Source organism: Pterocles gutturalis, unplaced genomic scaffold (assembly GCF_000699245.1).
Source record: "Pterocles gutturalis isolate BGI_N339 unplaced genomic scaffold, ASM69924v1 scaffold22051, whole genome shotgun sequence".
Taxonomy (NCBI): Eukaryota; Metazoa; Chordata; class Aves; order Pterocliformes; family Pteroclidae; genus Pterocles; species Pterocles gutturalis.
The window spans coordinates 20,822-39,191 of record NW_010106026.1 but is presented as its reverse complement, the minus strand read 5'-3'; the positions used below and the strand labels follow the sequence as shown (position 1 = coordinate 39,191).

General features: G+C 36.9%; 1 protein-coding gene across 1 annotated transcript in view; it reads left to right on the top strand.

The window, feature by feature from the left end:
* Positions 1–4,396: 4,396 nt before the first annotated feature.
* The window catches only part of LOC104472088 (uncharacterized protein KIAA1109-like), a gene marked incomplete at its 3' end in the record, with an annotated part of 34,061 nt that continues 20,087 nt past the window's right edge, over positions 4,397–18,370 (top strand). Inside the window, exons 1-14 of the mRNA XM_010087634.1 lie at positions 4,397–4,401; positions 4,550–4,788; positions 5,653–5,897; positions 7,087–7,192; positions 9,796–9,893; positions 10,184–10,369; positions 11,052–11,220; positions 11,758–11,969; positions 12,845–13,043; positions 13,606–13,665; positions 14,898–15,124; positions 16,042–16,172; positions 16,645–16,768; positions 17,699–17,808. Coding sequence (XP_010085936.1) covers positions 4,698–4,788; positions 5,653–5,897; positions 7,087–7,192; positions 9,796–9,893; positions 10,184–10,369; positions 11,052–11,220; positions 11,758–11,969; positions 12,845–13,043; positions 13,606–13,665; positions 14,898–15,124; positions 16,042–16,172; positions 16,645–16,768; positions 17,699–17,808 — 1,958 coding nt within the window. The remainder of the gene's footprint in view (positions 4,402–4,549; positions 4,789–5,652; positions 5,898–7,086; positions 7,193–9,795; positions 9,894–10,183; positions 10,370–11,051; positions 11,221–11,757; positions 11,970–12,844; positions 13,044–13,605; positions 13,666–14,897; positions 15,125–16,041; positions 16,173–16,644; positions 16,769–17,698; positions 17,809–18,370) is intronic.

Genomic DNA, 18,370 nt, shown 5'->3' with positions numbered 1-18,370 from the left:
GCTATTTAGAAATGAAAACATACAGAATTTTAGTAATGTCCCCAGGAAAATTGCTCCTAATAAGTTTCAGAAGGATAAATAATAGTTCTAATCTGACAGCCATGCAGGGTTTCTGAAGGCAGCTGAGGTTCTTTGTCTATTTTACATCATAATCTTACTGAGCTTCCACATAGGAATGGTACAAAAGGAAACGGGGGGGAAATAGTAATAAATCTTTAACAACAATTACAATGGGAAACAACAAACTAACAAAACCACAACTTCCAACTTCGTAAATTTAAAAGTAAGTGTCATATTGTGGGTTACAAATAATTAACTGACTAATTTTGCATGAATGCTTATTCTTTATTTGCTTTGTTTTTGTTTTTCTTGCTTTCTCTTCAATCTTCATCTGTAGACTGGAGGATTTTCCTACATCTCCTACAAGCACAGCCAAACAAGAGTTTCTGTATGTCATATTATTATGTTTAATAGTCTTGCAATTAACTCTGTGTTGTGTAGCTAATGGCTGCATTCCTACTGTATGTGATTGTGTAGGCAGATGTTGTGTGAATACATTTCAGTTTAATGTCTAATACTGCCTAGGTAAGCTTTTAATGTAGCCTGCTAAATATCTGTCAAAAAAAGCCCTGGTAAATGTTAGTAATACAGCTTTAGGGGCAGATACTACCCTATACAGTCATTACTGTAATGCTAGAGTGGTTTCGCTAACTGTAACTTCTTCAGATCTGCTTTTATGCTGATTTTAAAGAGGTGAAATAATGCTGATACATGTAAAGGAGCAAGCAGGTTAGATTTGCTTTTAACTTGGTAAGGAACCGCTGTGCTTGGAGTGATAGTACCTGTTATGATTTCAGCATGAAAGGGACAATTCCTTTTGTCTTTATCTCCATGCTGGGTTTAATTACTAGGCATGCTGACCAGGTTATGCTAACACAAATTGTCTTCCTGAAAGCTATGCCTTTGCATCTACTGCTGAGGAGGTGACCCTCTTCGTGTCCCCCAGATCTGTATGTGCACATGCAGGTCTTTTCTCTCACAAGAGATGCAGTGTTTTCTTTCTGGTTGCTCTCTTGTTTCCTAAAGCCCAGAGGGTCTCACTCGAGTAGTGGTCGAGGTGAGAAGCGTTACACTGGGCAACCTAGAAGCACTGTACACAATGACCCTACACTAGTCTGAGAAGAAAAGTTATGTAGCCAAGAACTGTGAGGCTCTTCCTTTTTTTTTTTCTCTTTTTTTTTTTTTTTTTCCCCCCCAAAGCACGAGTTTCTTTTGATGGTTTAGACCAGCAGAGCATATCTTTTAGAAGGACTTAGTGTAACTGCTGTTTGTTACAGTGTTTGTGTGTATTCAGTGTAGTGGTAGTAACCAGCAGAGCATATCTTTTAGAAGGACTTAATGTAAGTGCTGTTTGTTACAGTGTTTGTGTATTCAGTGTAGTGGTAGTACAGGATGAACTTTCAAATGTCATAGATGGTATTTCTGGAAGGAGAGGTGGTGTAAAGAAAAGAGATAAGTGGTTACTCAGTTTTTTCTTTCTTTTTGCTTGGTAGCAACATTAAACGAGCAAAACCAAGTACCTTTTTGCACAGTGAATCACTGAACAGTTGAATTCTTTGCCATATGATGTGGTCAACAAAAGTATAAATGATTGAAAAGACTGGACAAATCCAGGGAGGATTGATGGTGAATCATGAACACAGTACAGCCTCTGGCTCAAAAAATAAACCCCTGATGGTTGGAATGAAGGGAAGGATCACATGATTTATGCCCCAAGCATCTGCTGCTGCCTGAATTTTCATCTGACTCAGTGTGGTAGTTCCTGTGTTTGTTATGGGCCTCCTCCTGACATTTTTTCCACTCTTTCTAACATACACAAAAATCTAGTGAGTGGCAGCCTTGTAGCCAGTTCTGTAGTGGAACAAAGTTTGTTCAGAAGTTTGTCTGGAGAGTGATTATTTATAGAATTGATGTGAGAACTTCGAATTACTTCTGAATGCATTACTGGTATATAACTTAAATATTGGTTAATGATTTTAATAGTTTTCAACCAGATATGTTCTAGACATATCACTGTAGGTGAGCAAACTGCAGAAACATGATGTGCAGTGCTCGTTCTGAGTGAATGTGTAGCCACACAGTTATTCTGCGTTTCATTTAGTCGTGGAAGTAGGCTTTTGTAGACCAGACAAGTAACAGTGAAATTAATTCATTGTATGAAATATGGAAATACCTTTAGCAGAGAAGCACAGTTAGTCTTATTGAAATCTTGAGAGGTCCAGACTTAAGAGATTCCTTCCCATCTGATTTTCCTGTGACAACTGTATTGATGTAATTTTTTATAAGTAAGGAATGCTTAAAATTGCATTAATTCACATGTTCAGAATTGTTCCTTCCCATCTGATTTTCCTGTGACAACTATATATATAAGTAAGGCAATGCTTGAAATTGCATGAATTCACATGTTCAGAACTGATTGTAAATTCAGTACAGACTTTAATTCCAACTACATTTACTTTTAACTTCTAAGCAAAGATAGGTTGAGGCTAGACTGTCTCTCTGGTACAGGTCAGGAAGAGATCTTTCAATTTCCCTTAAGTTGAAAGTTGTTCTTGTGCTGCTTGAATAGCTGATGTAGTATTTTGTGTTATAGATGGGCAAAAAAAATGTATTCTTGATTGGCCTCTCAATAGTTCAGTCTGAATGGCGGCAGAAAGAGAAGATTTGAGTAGGAAATAAGCAGACATCAACAGAGAAATAATGATTTTTATCTTTTAAAGAGGTGGTTTAAAATAAGTCTGCGCTTTTCTTAAGTAATGTTTATTTGCATAATGTATTCCAAAAAATACTTGTGAATTAAGATTCGTTTCCTTCTTCATATTTGTGTAAATTCTTCAAATATTTTGAAATAGTTTCAACTTGACAGTCTACCGTAAAATGTTAATCCATAATAGGTTTAGGTTACCTGTAGCTCTTGCGTAGCTGTGAAAATCTGAAAATGTTTCTAGATCTTCAGTAAATTAATCTGCTATTGATAGGCCTGTGGTTGCATTACACTGTTGTTTATTTCTTCATTATAAGCAGAAGGATTTTTTTTGTTGTGGGTTTTTTTTTTTTTTTTTTATTTCCACACCTGGGATGTTTCGGGCTAGCTGATATTTTAACATCAGAATAATAGACCCCATTTTAGGGCTTCACAGAAGAAACATTACTTAAAGAGTAGAATTCATAGAATTTTGTAGCTTTCACCATGAAACTAAACTGTCTACAGAACAATTTAAATGATGATACAAAAAAGTATTTTAGTTATGCTCCTTAAAATTTAGTATTTGAGAAAATATAATTGAATCTTGCAGTTTTATAGAGTCTATTTTTTAGATATTTTAGCTAATGTACTGCAGCTTCAAACTATATATCTTTGAGGCTATAGTATTCTGTGCTGGCTACATAACTGTAGTTATGTTGGGTAACCCTCCAGTAATTGACTTTAGATGAGAAACATTATTGTGTTACCCCATGGGTTTTTTTTTTGTTAGAAGCTTAGTGAATTCTTGTATGCCAACATTTCATTCTGACATCAAAAACAGTCAGTTCTGTGCAACTGTAGTTTTGTCTTGGATAACAGTTGTGAACTGTATCCTCCTTATTATTAAAATAAAATTTAGACTTTGTGTTTTGGAATAGTATGTGTCAATTAAATGTCACTGTTAAATCTCAAACCCATTTATCACTTGCTGTGTATTTGTTGCTGAGTATTTCCCCCATTGACCTTTTTGGATGCTAAAATCAGATTTTACTAAGTTGTCTGATGAAAAGGATGATTCAAGATTATTCCTGAAAAGGGGGTGAATTGGAAGGCTCTTATTTGTTGCTGTGTGTGAAAATTTGTCTGCATATATGCAGTCTAGTGTTTATAAACTCAAATGATCTTAGATTATGCAAGAATAACAGGTATTTAACAGGTATTTTTGCAATGCATGACTTGTAGCTCTCTTAACTGTAGTGTAGTTGTTTGTGGCATGTAGTGCATCTGTGTGTGTCAAGTGAAAGAAAGAGGAATGTGTATGTGGTTCATAAACAAAATAACTTCGATGAATACTTTAAAATTCAGCTAACACTTAAAAACCCATTTTAACATAGAACTGTAACTGTTTGGAAGGACATGCAAATAAATCTTTCTTCCCTTTCTGTTAGAACTGTTGTGAAATGCAGTATTGCCAAATCCCAGGCCCTGTATAGTGCCCAGAGAGGGCTGAAAACAAACAACGCGGCCGTGGTCAAAGTGGGAGCCATCAGCATCAACATTCCTCAGCACCCCGCCACGCTGCACAGCATGATGGTGCGCAGTTCTCACCAGCTCTCCAAGCAGATTTCGGATCTCATCAGGCAACCATCAACCGCGTAAGTGGTGTTTGCACGACACTTCCAAATGCCACTGGTTGCCATCTGTTTGTGGGCCGGCTTGTGCTTTGAATGTACGTGGAGAGGTTATTCATGTATCATGTTAGAATAACCAGAAGTATTTTCTGATCTTTGTCTTGATAAATAGGCCCCAGCCTACCAAAGAAGATGTTGCAACTCCTTTGCCCTCTGAAAAAACTCCAACAAGTATTAATCAAACACCTGTTGAAACAAATGAATTTCCACAGCTGCCAGAAGGCTTAGAAAAGAAGCCTGTTGTTCTTAAATTCAGTGCCATGATAGATGGTATAGCTATTGGAGCAGCGCTCTTGCCCTCTCTAAAGGCAGAATATAAGATGGGAAGAATGAGGAGTCATGGAATGACAGGTAACAGTTCTCTGAAACTTTGAAAACATTATGGCTTTTAGTTTGGCCTTGCTAGAAGAATCCAAGAGTACTTGGCATTTCTGTTGAGTTGTAGCTACAGCTTTGAAACTGCTGCTGTTGGCTTATTTTTTTGAATGTAGACTTGAGCCAGATGAGGCCATGTAGAGACTTTACTGCTGTTATACGTGATTGCCAGAGGCAGAATGCAAGAGTGGATGAAGACGTGTGCATTCATATAGAAGCTTCCTTCCAGGAGGCTTCCCTTTGACTGCTAAAATCAGTTTATGTACTGATTCAGTACCCCACCTGGAGTACTGTGTTCAGCTCTGGAGTCCTCACCACAGGAAGGACATGGACCTGTTGGAACGGGTCTAGAGGAGGCAACAACAATGGTCAGAGAGGTGGAGCACCTTCTGTACGAGGACAGGCTGAGAGAGTTGGTCTTGTTCAGCCTGGAGAAGAGAAGGCTCCAGGGAGACCTTATAGGAACCTGCCAGTACTTGAAGGGGGCCTACAAGAAAGCTGGAGAGAGACTTTTTGCAAGGGCATGTAGTGATAGGACGAGAGGTAATGGCTTTAAGGTGGAAGAGGGCAGATTTAGATTAGATATTAGGAAGAAATATTTTCCTGTGAGGGTGGTGAGGCAGCGGCCCAGGTTGCCCAGAGAAGCTGTGGATGCCCCATCCCTGGAGGGGTTCAAGGCCAGGCTGGATGAGGCTTTGAGCAACCTGGGCTAGTGGGAGGTGTCCCTGCCCATGGCAGGGAGGTTGGAACTTGATGATCTTTAAGGGCCTTTCCAACCCAAACCATCCTATGATTGTTTTGCCAGTTCATACTTTTTCTTTCCCTGTTTTCCTTTTACAGGTGCCCAAACTAGGTTTAATTTTGAGCTTCCAAGTCACAGATTGCGCTTCACTTCAAAAGTCTCTGCCACTGATATGTCAACCATTCCTCCTTCAGCAAGTCTCAACCTTCCTCCTGTTACTATGTCAGGCAAATATATCATGGAAGAACATGATACTTACTCAGACCAAATATGGAGCATAGATGAGCTACCTGCTAAGCAAGGCTATTATCTACAGGGGAACTACCTACGTTGTGTGGCTGAAGTAGGTGTTGAAGACAGTAGTCATCTTTAACTTGTTACTTCCATTCTGTTACATTTCTGTATGTGCATCTTCATGTAATTTTAATAATCTGCCTACTCCAGAATTCTCAGGTTTACAGGTTAATCCAAGTATAGCATTTGTGTGACACTGAAATAAAACTTCTCAGTCCTTAGTTTGATGAGTGGCTAACATATTAGGCAGTCAAGACCACTGTATCCAAGGATTTTGAATATGATATTTTGTGCAAATAAATAAGGAAGATATGTTTAGAAACCTTTTCTTTGGAATGGTAATATTTCCCATCAGTGAAGTAGACAAAAGTATTTTATCCTGGCGATTCAAATAAAGCACAATTTTAAACTGAAATTGTATGCTGAGAGATCAGATAATGTTGTATATTTTGCAAAAAGAAATACTGAAAAAAATTTTAAAAACATATGTTGGAACTATTTTATTTTTTCATAGTTGGTAAATGATCTAAAATTTTCTATTGGACACAATGTTTTACCCACAAATTCTTCTATTTGTATACCAATTCCTGGCTGAACAATCTTGCCAGTTGTATACCAATCTTGTTCTGGCTGAACAAAGATTTTAGGACCTTTTGGATTTGATCATCATATAAAACAAAAGGGAGGGGCTGGTTAGCAAAGACAAAAGCCAAGTCCAAATAGTTTTAGAAAATATCTGTGTTTTAATTTTATTAAAAAATTCTTAATGGCAAATTTAAACAATTTTAGGCAGATGCCAGTTCCTTAGGAATATTCTTCAAGGTTAGATTGGATGTATAAAGTTTACCATTGAAGATAATTGTAAACTTGTTCATCTACAGTAGCTATAATATTGCACTTTTAGAGGTTGACAGTTCATTTCTATTTTGTTCCGATAATGACTTACTGTCTGGAATTAAGTAGCATTTCACATACTTCCATGAACCTTAATCAAGTTGTGCATTTTATTGTCTAAGCTAAACTTAAGCAGGAGAATAAACTTTTCCATATAATAGTCTATGTCCTTTGGTTTTCTGATAGGCGCTCATAGCACAAAATTTGAAGACACAGCTATTTAATGTTCTTTTTTTTATGCTGAGAACAGTATGATTGGACTCAAAGATATGCCTAAAAACTAAAAATGCATTGTTTTGAAAGCATAGGTATAGTAACTGTTTTAAAATTTTCTATTTCTGCAGGTTGGTTCCTTTGAACATAATCTCACAACTGATCTTTTAAATCATTTAGTATTTGTGCAAAAGGTGTTCATGAAGGAAGTAAATGAAGTCATACAGAAGGTTTCAGGTAAGCAGAAACTCTTAAAACCAACTTTGGGTAAGATCCTTAAACCTTGTTGGATGGCAACATTATATAGTTCTCTGGGTCAGTTCTTTATCTCACAGACACCATCATTTCACATCTAGCTCTCCAAGCAGCAGCAAGAAGCAAGCAGCAGAGTTGGAGTTTGAAGTAATAACAGATGCTCTGGAAATTTTTACAGCTCTTTCAGAGACAGGGTGTTTTATTGGGAAGCAGGAAAGTTGTAATTCTGGACAATAGCCTCTCTGTCTGTCTATGACATGACCTTGCCTGGGTTACCTTCTGTATTCACTTTGTTCACCTGTAAAATGCAGCTCATGATATTGCATTTTGAAAAATAACATCAGCATGTTGTTTTTAAGGAAAACAGCTGTCTGGAGAAAAATAGTGTCAATATTGGTATTACTTAGAATCTCCTGATTCCTAGCTCTTTGATTCTTTGCAGATAATATGTTTCAGAACTGTATGACATTTGTCTATTTTAGATTGTTTTGTGTATCATGCTGTATGCTGCAGAAATTACTGGTTTGTTTCTGTAATTTAGGCTGGCTTCTGCTCTCAAAAAAATTCCAGAAGAAAAATAGCATTTTCATAAAAAACCCAAGTAGAGAACAGTTGCAGAATCACTCAGTGCTGTCTCTTTCTCGGTATGCATGGAAATTGCATACTGAATTGTGTGTTCGTCTGTTTGAGTAGACAGCCAAAGTTACAAAACAGTTATTTTCTTCTTAAAAAAACTCTGACCGAATCACAGTTTCTGCAGCATTTAACAGTAGATCCCCTCACTTCCTAGTTCTTGCTGTTACAGACTTCATCTCTGTTCAAGAACCTGAAAGCAAACTAAAAAGCTGGTAACTTGTGCTATGCAGTGATGTTTCACTTCAGCAGACAAGCTGTTACCCCACAGCCTGAAAAAAATAGTTACAAAATTATATTATTTTTTCAGATATGTGACTACTATGAGGGGACATGTAGAGACTGGAAGCTTGCTTTGACAAATTAGTTACTGTTTGGTAGTTTTAAATAAATATAAGAATATAATTTACTGTGGATATTACATGATGGATGAGGAGGTGAACAGAAAAAGGAAAGGTGTGTGTGCATCTACACACCCCTTTCATATACCTCTGTGTGTGTGTATGTATTTGTTCATTCATGAAAACACACAAATGTACATAAAAGAAATGTACAGGTCCAGATGACATGCCTTCAAGGAAGCTAGAAGATGTAGTGGACAAAATGGAAAATGTCAGAATCCCTGAAGAGTAGGAAGAAACAAATTTAAATCAACCTGATGTTTGTTTCAGGCAAAATGTATTAGCATTTAATAATAGGAGAACACCTAGGGGAAGCATAAACCTTCAACAGCTGTCATTATTCTACCTGAACAATTTTTTGTAGAGGAGCATAAAGTGGTAAAACAGGAAATGTCTATTAGATTTGTTCTACATCATCTCTGTCTCTAGAGTTTGATCTCTGCTCTGTTTTTATGTGAGGGATTTATTACCATTGCTGGTTCCTTGCTTTTCCAGCCTATGGATTTGTATTGCAGGTAGCAGCCTGCGGGTTTTTCCGGTGTCACTGCTACCTTCCATTTGTGGTCATTTGGCAGGAACATGGTTGGGTGCCAGCAATCTATGGGTCTGGGTGTTGAATGCAGAGCAGTGGGGGGAAAAAAATAGCTGTTGTCCACCTGGCTTATGGCAGAGTGATTTACATGGCTTGAAAATTCCAATTAGTGTAATATTTTAAAGCGTTTTTTTCTAATTATGGTTTCTGTTTCATAAAAATATTGATTACATATTATCCTTATAGCAAAACTGGGTTAGTACCAGTTACTTAAGGTGAAGCTGCACAAATTAAAAGCTAGTAAATGAACAGAGCAGTTCATAATAATTCCATCTGCAAGTTGAGGACAGTGTTGATTTAAAGACAGCTGCTTTCAAACTTGGATCACTTTTTGCACTGGTTTAAGTCAAGATTCGAATCCAACTTCTAATGTAGTTTCAATGAAGAAAATTATGCTCCCTGAAGTAAAAGGGTAGATGGAGAAATTTTATTTAAAAGTAATTTCTTTTCTTTTCCTTTCTTTTCTTTTGTAACTTGGGATGAAATGCACCAGGATGAGAAAGTAAACACAAAAATAAAATAACTGCAGAATACTCTTCTCCTGTCATTGAAAAATACTGATATAATTTAAGTTCCTCTTGTCATGCAATTTGCATGGTATTTGGTCAAGTATTTAATTTTTATTGTCATAAAATTAGGAGATACACTGGTGCAAAAGACAATATCTTTTTGAAAACTAGGTGTTATTTCTTACAGGCTTTGAGCCCTCCTGTGGAAAGTTTCCCAGGAGGGAGGAACATGACCCTCTGCCTTGATTCTTAGTGGAGGTTTATTAACTATATTTAACAAGCTGAGTCTGCACCTATGTCTTCCATCTTCGACATATATTTGTTTTTATAAGTCTTGTAACTAGTCAGTGTTTAAAATGAGGCTCATTTCTTGTCACCTTCTTTCTTATATCTATTTGTTTTAAAATGTTTTCTTTGTTGAAACTCCATGCGTGTATTTAATGTATACAGGAGGGGAGCAGCCAATACCTCTTTGGAATGAACATGATGGCACAACTGATGGAGAAAAACTGAAAATTCTTCTTTATTCATTGAGCCTACAGTTTAAGGTAATCTTATGATGACAAAACAGTGGTCCTAGATGCTGTAAATGGCTTTTGGGTTTTTACCTCAAAGTTTATTGAATCAGAAGTACTCTGCATGAAGAAAAAGACCCAAGCTTGAATTTAGTTCCTATAATCTTTTCAAATAGCTTAGTGACATTGCATTCTGAAAAACAATTATGCCCTTTTCTTTGTTGCACAGTGAAAAGGTTTTTTGCTGTTTGTTTTTTTTTTTCCTCTTCTCTTTATGTCTCTGAACCAGACTCTAATAACTCTGTACCCTCCTTATTCGTTAGGGAATTCAAGTGACCGCTACAACTCCCTCAATGCGAGCTGTGAGATTTGAAACTGGGTTGATAGAACTTGAACTCTCAAACAGACTGCAAACCAAAGCAATGCCTGGAAGTAGCAGCTACCTCAAACTGTTTGGGAAATGCCAGGTGGATTTAAATCTGGCACTAGGACAGATTGTTAAACATCAGGTTAGTGCTCAACATCTTTGCATGTGGCGTTCTGTCTTAATAGAGTGTGACTGAAAAATACATAACCAAGCCAAGAGGCCATCTTACACTGGTTTTGTTTCCCATTTTTTCCCATTTTTTTAATATCTTAGAACTTATTAGACCTTTGCAACAGTAATGGCCTTGCTAATGAGTCGAATTCAACATTTTTGTTGACGTTGCCATTATTTTTAGGCTACATTAATTCAATTGTAAGATCAGACAAGATCCAGACTTGTCTAGACCTACATCCTGACCTACTTTGTCTTAATTTGATAGTTGTGTGTCCTGGATTCTTAAACGCGCTGTTACCTGGAATCAGTAATTCTATGATATGAAAATATTTTGTGATGCCTAGAAACAAACAAATACAAATCTTAACCTGTAAATGTACTGTCACAAGAGAGGATCTGGATATATAGTTATTTTAGTTAATATTTTATGATAACTAAGGAAAATAACGTTGCGATCAGAATTTAATGTAAGGAAATTGAATATCCTCAAAGGAGCTTTGGTTAGAAGAGAAAAAGAGGAAAGGAGATGTCTTTACTATTTGTTGTAATTTCACATTGTGTCAAATGCAGTAATTTAATTATTTTTTCCCGTTCTTAAACTCCTCCCTGATGCAAACCCCTCCCCTTTCCCATTTTTTGAACCTTTTAAGGTTTATGAAGAAGCTGGCTCAGACTTCCATCAAGTTGCCTATTTTAAGACAAGAATTGGATTAAGAAATGCTCTCAGAGAAGAAATCAGTGGCTCATCAGATAGAGAAGCTGTGCTCATTACTTTGAACAGACCAATTGTTTTTGCTCAGCCTGTGGCCTTTGATAGAGGTATTGAAGAGACAATTGTTACAATTTTTTTTTTCATACTGAGGAAGCTATATTTTTTTTGAACAGGCTTGATTATTCAAGATTTAGTATATTTCATGTCAAATCAAAATCGGAGAATCATAGAATGGGGTTAAGTAAAATAAACTAGCTGAGAAATTTAGGACATCTGCTGCATGTCAACAGGTTAATACTTCCTAATGTCAACAGTTCCCTTTGCTGAGGTGATAAGTTTTCAGGTGGTTTGGAGGAAGTTGCTTTTGTAAGTCTTTATAAATGAATAATACTGAGAACAGCATCACTTTCTATATTTTCATGTGTTAACTTTGATGATAAATGATCGTCTTTGTCCATCTTCTCTTTTGAAGCATGAGCCTCTTCACTGCACCCTGACTATGTGTGTGTGTCCAGTGTTGTACATGCACTGTCCTAAAGTAATGGAGAAACTGTCAAAATGAAAAAAATGACCATTTTTTAGTTAATGTGCTTTTTTTTTATATATGTTGATTTCAATTAATCATTTCTGGTTTCTTCATAAAGCTGTGCTATTTTGGCTGAACTACAAGGCTGCGTATGACAACTGGAATGAACAGAGAATGGCTTTACATAAAGATATTCATATGGCCACAAAAGAAGTAGTAGATATGCTGCCTGGAATCCAGCAAACCTCTGCACAGGCTTTTGGGACCCTCTTTCTTCAGCTGACTGTCAATGACTTAGGAATTTGCCTCCCCATCACAAACACACCTCAGGTAATCAGAATGTCTGAAGCAACGTGGCTATTAGTAGTCTGTTGAAATATCCATTTGTATGTGTGTGCTACATGGCTTTTATGTCCATAAATGTAATGAAAACTGTTAGCTTTAAAGGAATGTTCTGACTCTTCTTTTTTTGGTTATTTAATCAAGACAAGGAATGAGAGTATGAATAACTATTTGAGAGAGAGATATACATGTTTTTCAAGCAGTTACTTTTATTTAGGAACTCAGACTGGGTTAAAGAAAGAGATTTAAAATGCAGTCATTGCCAAAAAGTATATCATTGTAGTACAGGGTAAGTCTAGCTTTGTAACAGGTAGTATGTGGGCTTTTTTGCAGGTAAACAAAATAACAGAGCTTCATATAGAAAGGGGTGAAAATAATCAGGCAGTCAATTTATGTATTTAAGACTCTGAGTAATTGTAGATATAAAAATAAGTGCAAAAATATAGCATAAAAATTAAAGCTACTTTTCATCATTGTTCAACCAACTCATGCGCAACCCTTCTTGGAGAAATGAATCAATGCTGGGCTTGTGTTCTGCAGTCATGGTGCCATATTGTTCATAGTGCTTTATCATCTAGTCCTTGATCAACCATGGATTTTCTTTCCTTTTCCAGATGAGTTTGACTCCCAGTGCTCTAATATATTTGCGATGTAGGTGTTGCATCTACTAGAAGACAACAATGCAGAACATTGTATGGACAGATGCAATACTTTTCAAACTTTTTGCAGAGACAGAAAAATAGAAGATATGAGAAGGGGATCAGTTTTCTAATAGCGAAAGATAAACAGCATTTAAAGCATGTACAATATCTCTTTGACATTGCAATGATTGAGTAAATTCTCTGTGTGATTTTATTTTCCAGTCTAATCACAGTGCAGATCTTGACACTGGCTCTGCTTTAGTCCTGACTATTGAAAGCACGTTAATCACCGCATGCTCCTCAGAGTCTTTAGTTAGCAAAGGTCATTTTAAAAACTTCTGTATCCGCTTTGCCGATGGCTTTGAGACAAGTTGGGATGACTGGAAACCAGAAATAAGAGGAGATCTAGTCATGAATGCATGTAAGTGGGTGTGATTTCATACTGGATATTTCAGACATAAATCCACTTTTACCCTTTTCTGTGACTTTTGAAACTGCTGAACTTTCCCCATAAAGGTAAAGCAAAGACCTTGGCCTTTTGAAAGCAAAAGAATATGAATCTAAAAGGTTGTATTCCTTTGTTTTCCTTTTTAATACCTTTGTTTCTGTGTCTCATTGTAAGCATTTAAGTTCTGTCTGAGACATGTTGGAAGATTTGGATGCATTGCTTTTATATAATTTCATAAGATCCCAGTAAGTATTTAATAATTTAATGTAGATTATTTTCATTTTTATATATGTATCTTTATGGTGAAGAGTCTGGAATTTACATAGATTTTTAAGTTTATATAGACTTGGATGTTACCAACAAAATTCACTTTACTAAATAAGACAAGACATTCAGTGGGAATTAAAACTAAACCTCCTATCCAACGCCACTTATGCTTTAATCATGGAGGGCGAGGCGGAATGTGGAAAGGTTGGTTCAAAGCGACTTTGACTGTCTGCCTGATCAGTGTATGTGCTTCGTATGCTTCACATAGGTGTTGTGCCAGATGGTACATATGAAGTATGTTCTAGGACAACAGGACAGGCTGCAGCAGGTAATACACTTTTTTAGTAAATCAATTCCTGTATAAATAAAGCATTCATAAAATATGAAATTTAAATCCTTTGATAACGATGTTGTAATTTAATTGCTGGTTTGTTTCTTTGTTTTGTTTAGTATCTTGTCTTCCTGGTAAAACTCCTCAGTGTTCTTATCTGTTCCATCTTTTCAAGCTATTCCAGGTTGGATCACACCAGCAACACTGGTTTTAGATTTTTACCTGCAGGAAAACACATGGTGTAGATGTGTTTGTTCCTTGGTTGGAGAACAGTCATTTGTAACAGCAATGTCCTACTGCCTTCTATCCTAGAGACTGATAAATCTTTCAGTCCTTCTAATGCTGAGACTTTGCATCCTGAGCTCCTGTTCCTCCCTCTCCTTTTCCAGAGACAGCTTTTATTCTTCCCAAGCTCCCTCTCTTCCCAGTCTCTCCTACTGAGTTGTTTACATGTTCTCCAGAGGACTAAAAAATACCTTGCACTCTGTCTTGGTCATCATACCTGCTGTTTGCTTCTTTGCATCTCTTTGCCCCTATGGTGTCTCCTGTCCCCGTAGTTTTGCTCATTGTCCCCCACTTGCTTGTTTTGTGCTTAGGAGACATGAAAATGGAACACATGCTACAACCATTAAAAATGTACCTCAGTTGGAATTGTGAATGGAGAAGAATTAAGATGAATCCATTTAGACACAAAAACAGCATCATGTATATCTGCTTAAAGCATATTCTGAATTCTAATGCTGGAAGGTGGCACTCATTAGAAAAACCCTGGGAAGATATGGTATTCAGCAGGCACGTACACATATATTATCACACCTTCCAGCATCATTATTCAAGACTTGGAACTGTGAATAGGTCTGCATTTTTACAGGCGGGTGGACATCCATTAGGTTTCTTGCTGTTAGAAATCCTCTTCTGGAACAGTGTACTTGGCTGCAATTGTTAAGAACTGAAGTTTGAGATGCTCCCTCTCTCTAGGTCATCAGCTTGGCTGAAGGGAATGTGTTTTCATTAGGTTTGTCTGTGTCTGTCGCGTGTTAAAGAAATATTAACTTTGTAGCAAGCATTTCAGTTGTGGAATGTGTTTTCGTCAAAGTTATTCCCAAAGTGGCAGAAAAGACAGTTCGTTGTAACGGATAAACACTGTCTTGGAAAACTAACACAAAACTTAATATGGGGGATGTTTTTAAAAAAGGAAACACTCATTAAACTTTTTTTTTTAAATACAGAAAGTAGTAGTGCTGGAACCTGGACACTGAATGTGTTATGGAAGATGTGTGGTATTGATGTCCACATGGATCCAAACATTGGGAAAAGACTGAATGCTTTAGGGAACACCCTCACAACACTGACAGGCGAAGAAGATATTGATGATATTGCTGACCTCAACTCTGTCAATATCGCTGATCTTTCAGATGAGGATGAAGTTGACACTATGTCTCCCACTGTACATGCGGTAAGTGAATCAACCAAAATAAGTGCTGCTAATTGGAAAAAGCATGGCAGTTCTCAGTCAGATTGAAAGATCTTAGCCTTAAGTTGAGTCCAGCATGCTATTCCTTATAGCTCATACATGAGCTCCTATTGCAAATCAAAAAAGTTTGTGTTTTAGTTTTCTAACTCCATATTTAAAAGGCAAGCAATAACAGATTCTCTTTCTACTGTTGTTATTTGGAAATATTGATCTGGATTTGAAAACATGGAGACACAATACCTATTTCCAGGTACCTGAATTGGAAAAGCTGTGGTTGTATATAGGTTTTCTAAACAGGAGAGTAAGTTACTAACATGAAGAAATTAGAAAAAATTCTTCAGTTCTTCTACCCAATATGCTGCTGACCTTACTTTTTAGTTTCACATAAAAATGTTTTAACAGATGTTCTTTAATGGCTCTCTTCCATGTCTCTGGCCTGCTGACAGTGAAAACATTATCCCAGAGCACTAACGTTCCTGTTTGTTGTTTAGAAATCAGGTGGAGGTTCATTATGTGGAGATGCACGCAAGCTAACATTTGGGCAGCGGATTGTAAATCACCTGCTGGGCTTGAGCCCCCCAACCCATCGATACTCTGTTCCTGTAGAATATCTATTGGGGTCAGCGAAGTGTGATTCTCTTCAGTCTAGCAGATTACATATGAAAGCAGGCAGGTCCTGCTCATGGGGACATGTATGTAGTAGTTACAGTGTGTCTAACTGAATGATGGGCTTTGGATCACTGGAAAAAAATCAAATCAGCTGTCTTTGGAGATGAAACTGATTCTTTTGCATGCACTAGTCCAGATTTTAAGGTGTGAAATTCACTTTTGCTTGTTCTTAAGTTACACTAATGTCCAATTTTTGATGAGGGCATTAATTAAATGTTTGTTTTAAATAGGAGATTGTTGATCACCGACGGCAGGGAGCATCTAGTATCCAAACTGGAGATCAGCGAGGAAGAAAATTTGTGAAACGTTTAGTCGATATTAGGGAACTCAATGAGCAAGCTAAAGTTATTGATGACTTAAAGTAAGTTGGGTTTTGCTTTAACTTGCACAAAGTTCGGGAATAACAAACTGCAGCTGACTTGTTTTCTTTTCTGTTCTTATCACGGATGTTGTGGCATTTTGATGGTCAAACGGGAATAGGTTGGGTTTTTTTATTTCAAAATAAAAAAATTGTCCTTTTTGGATTCCCTAAGAAAAAAGCTGTACATGCAAGTACTCTGAAATTTCTCAAGTGTCAAATTAGCCTATATTCTTTCTGGTCCTGCATTACAATAGCAGGACAAAATATTATACCTGACAAAAAGTTGTATTGTGAAACAAGAATAAATCTTCTGCAGCTATATTTGGCACTGGTCATAAGTAACTACTGAAAAAAAAAAAGAGAAAATGGGATAGTTCCTAGGGAAAGCAGAATATCATTGCAACACAGATTTTGAAATGGTGAAAATAATATCACCTATTTGTAAGATAACTCAACCATGATTTATCCCCAGAAAATTAGGTGCAAGTGAAGGAACTATAAATCAAGAAATTCAGCGCTATCAGCAACTGGAGTCGGTGGCTGTGAATGATATCCGCCGAGATGTTCGCAAAAAGCTACGAAGATCCAGTATGAGGGTGAGGAATATTAAATTACTTTAAAAATATGATAGCACTTGTGTTGCATATTTCTTTTCTGCATGTTGATTAAAGCAAAGAATATGTTAGTAATGGATGAGGAAGGTTAAGAATATCTAATAGTTCAGCAACCACTTTACCTGTAGGAGGGGGCGAGGAAAGGCTTTTCTCCCTTGTAATAATAGTGATAGGAAAATTGACAGTTCCACAAATATTATAATGTAAATGGGTTTATTTGCACACTTACAAGAAATTAGTCAGAAAATGTGTATATGAAGATGTCCCATTTACTCCTTGCTCTTAGCGGATTTTAAAATGATTCCTTATTGGACTGATGAATGCAGATGCAGAGGCAAGCTTGACAACTGCCTGGGCAAGTGGTAGATACCTCTAGTATTCCACTTGGCATGTGTGCTGCCTGTCATTGTGTTCCATATATAAATCAGTATATTTGCAGTTAGGTGACGTAAAACTAAACCCAAACTACTGAGGATACACACTAGAAGAAACTGGACAAAAAACCAAGCAGTGTTGCTGGTAATCCACAAACCTGTGTGGCTGTTGTCCCAGACTCGGACAACAAACCTGGCAAAACATAAGAAAAGATATTTCAAATAGTAATCTGCTTGCAGCTTTTTCTCCGGTGTTCTCGTTTTAGCTCACGTTCTTCTGTTACTGCAGTGGTACCTAGGAAGGATGTCTATTTAAGTGGTTAGATTGTTAGCTTTGGGCATACATTTCCTGTGGCAACAGGGCATTACGAATTCCAGCGAGTGTGAAAAATGAACAGGTATCCAGAGGCGAGATGAATATGCTGCCTGATGGTGATAAGAGATACATTTCAACTGTTATGGAACAAAAAACCCCCTTTTTACTTTACTGGCACACCTGTGTTCTCAACATTGTATTTCAATATTATGTATGTTTTAGGCTGCGTCTTTGAAAGACAAATGGGGTCTCAGCTACAAACCCAGCTATAGCCGATCTAAGAGTATTTCAGCATCAGGAAGACCACCTCTGAAGAGAATGGACAGAACAAGGTAAGCTTCTGGGAACTTGAGATCTGTGACAGCAACAACAATGTATGTAACAGAGGAAATATTGGACTTTGGCCATAAGAATTATTTTACTACAGACAGCAGCTATATGTGGTGGAACTGGATAGGAGGGGGTCATTTTGGAAGACAGACATGTTCTAAAAGTAACTTCTCACATTTTTTGGAAACTTATTTTTTAACACGCTTAGTAGTATGTCAAATGAGGAGACGTTTCTACTTCTACAGCAACCTTGGGCTTTTTATAGAACCCTGCTTTCAAGGCGTATTGAAGAAACATATATAAGGAAAAATGGCATAGTGTAATAATTTACATTTCTACACTTGATTTACAATCATCTGCCTTAATAAAGGGTTGTTGTAAGAAGGAAGGGAGATTATTTTTTTTTGTAAATGATAATTTAATTTTATCTTCATCTGTAGAACATGTATTGGTTTTGTTTCATCATTTAATGGCACCTGAGCAAACTGTAGTTGTATAACGGTGCCTCCTAGTCGTGTTTGCTTTGGTTTTAGAATACATGTGTGTGAGTCTGTTGCTCCTGTA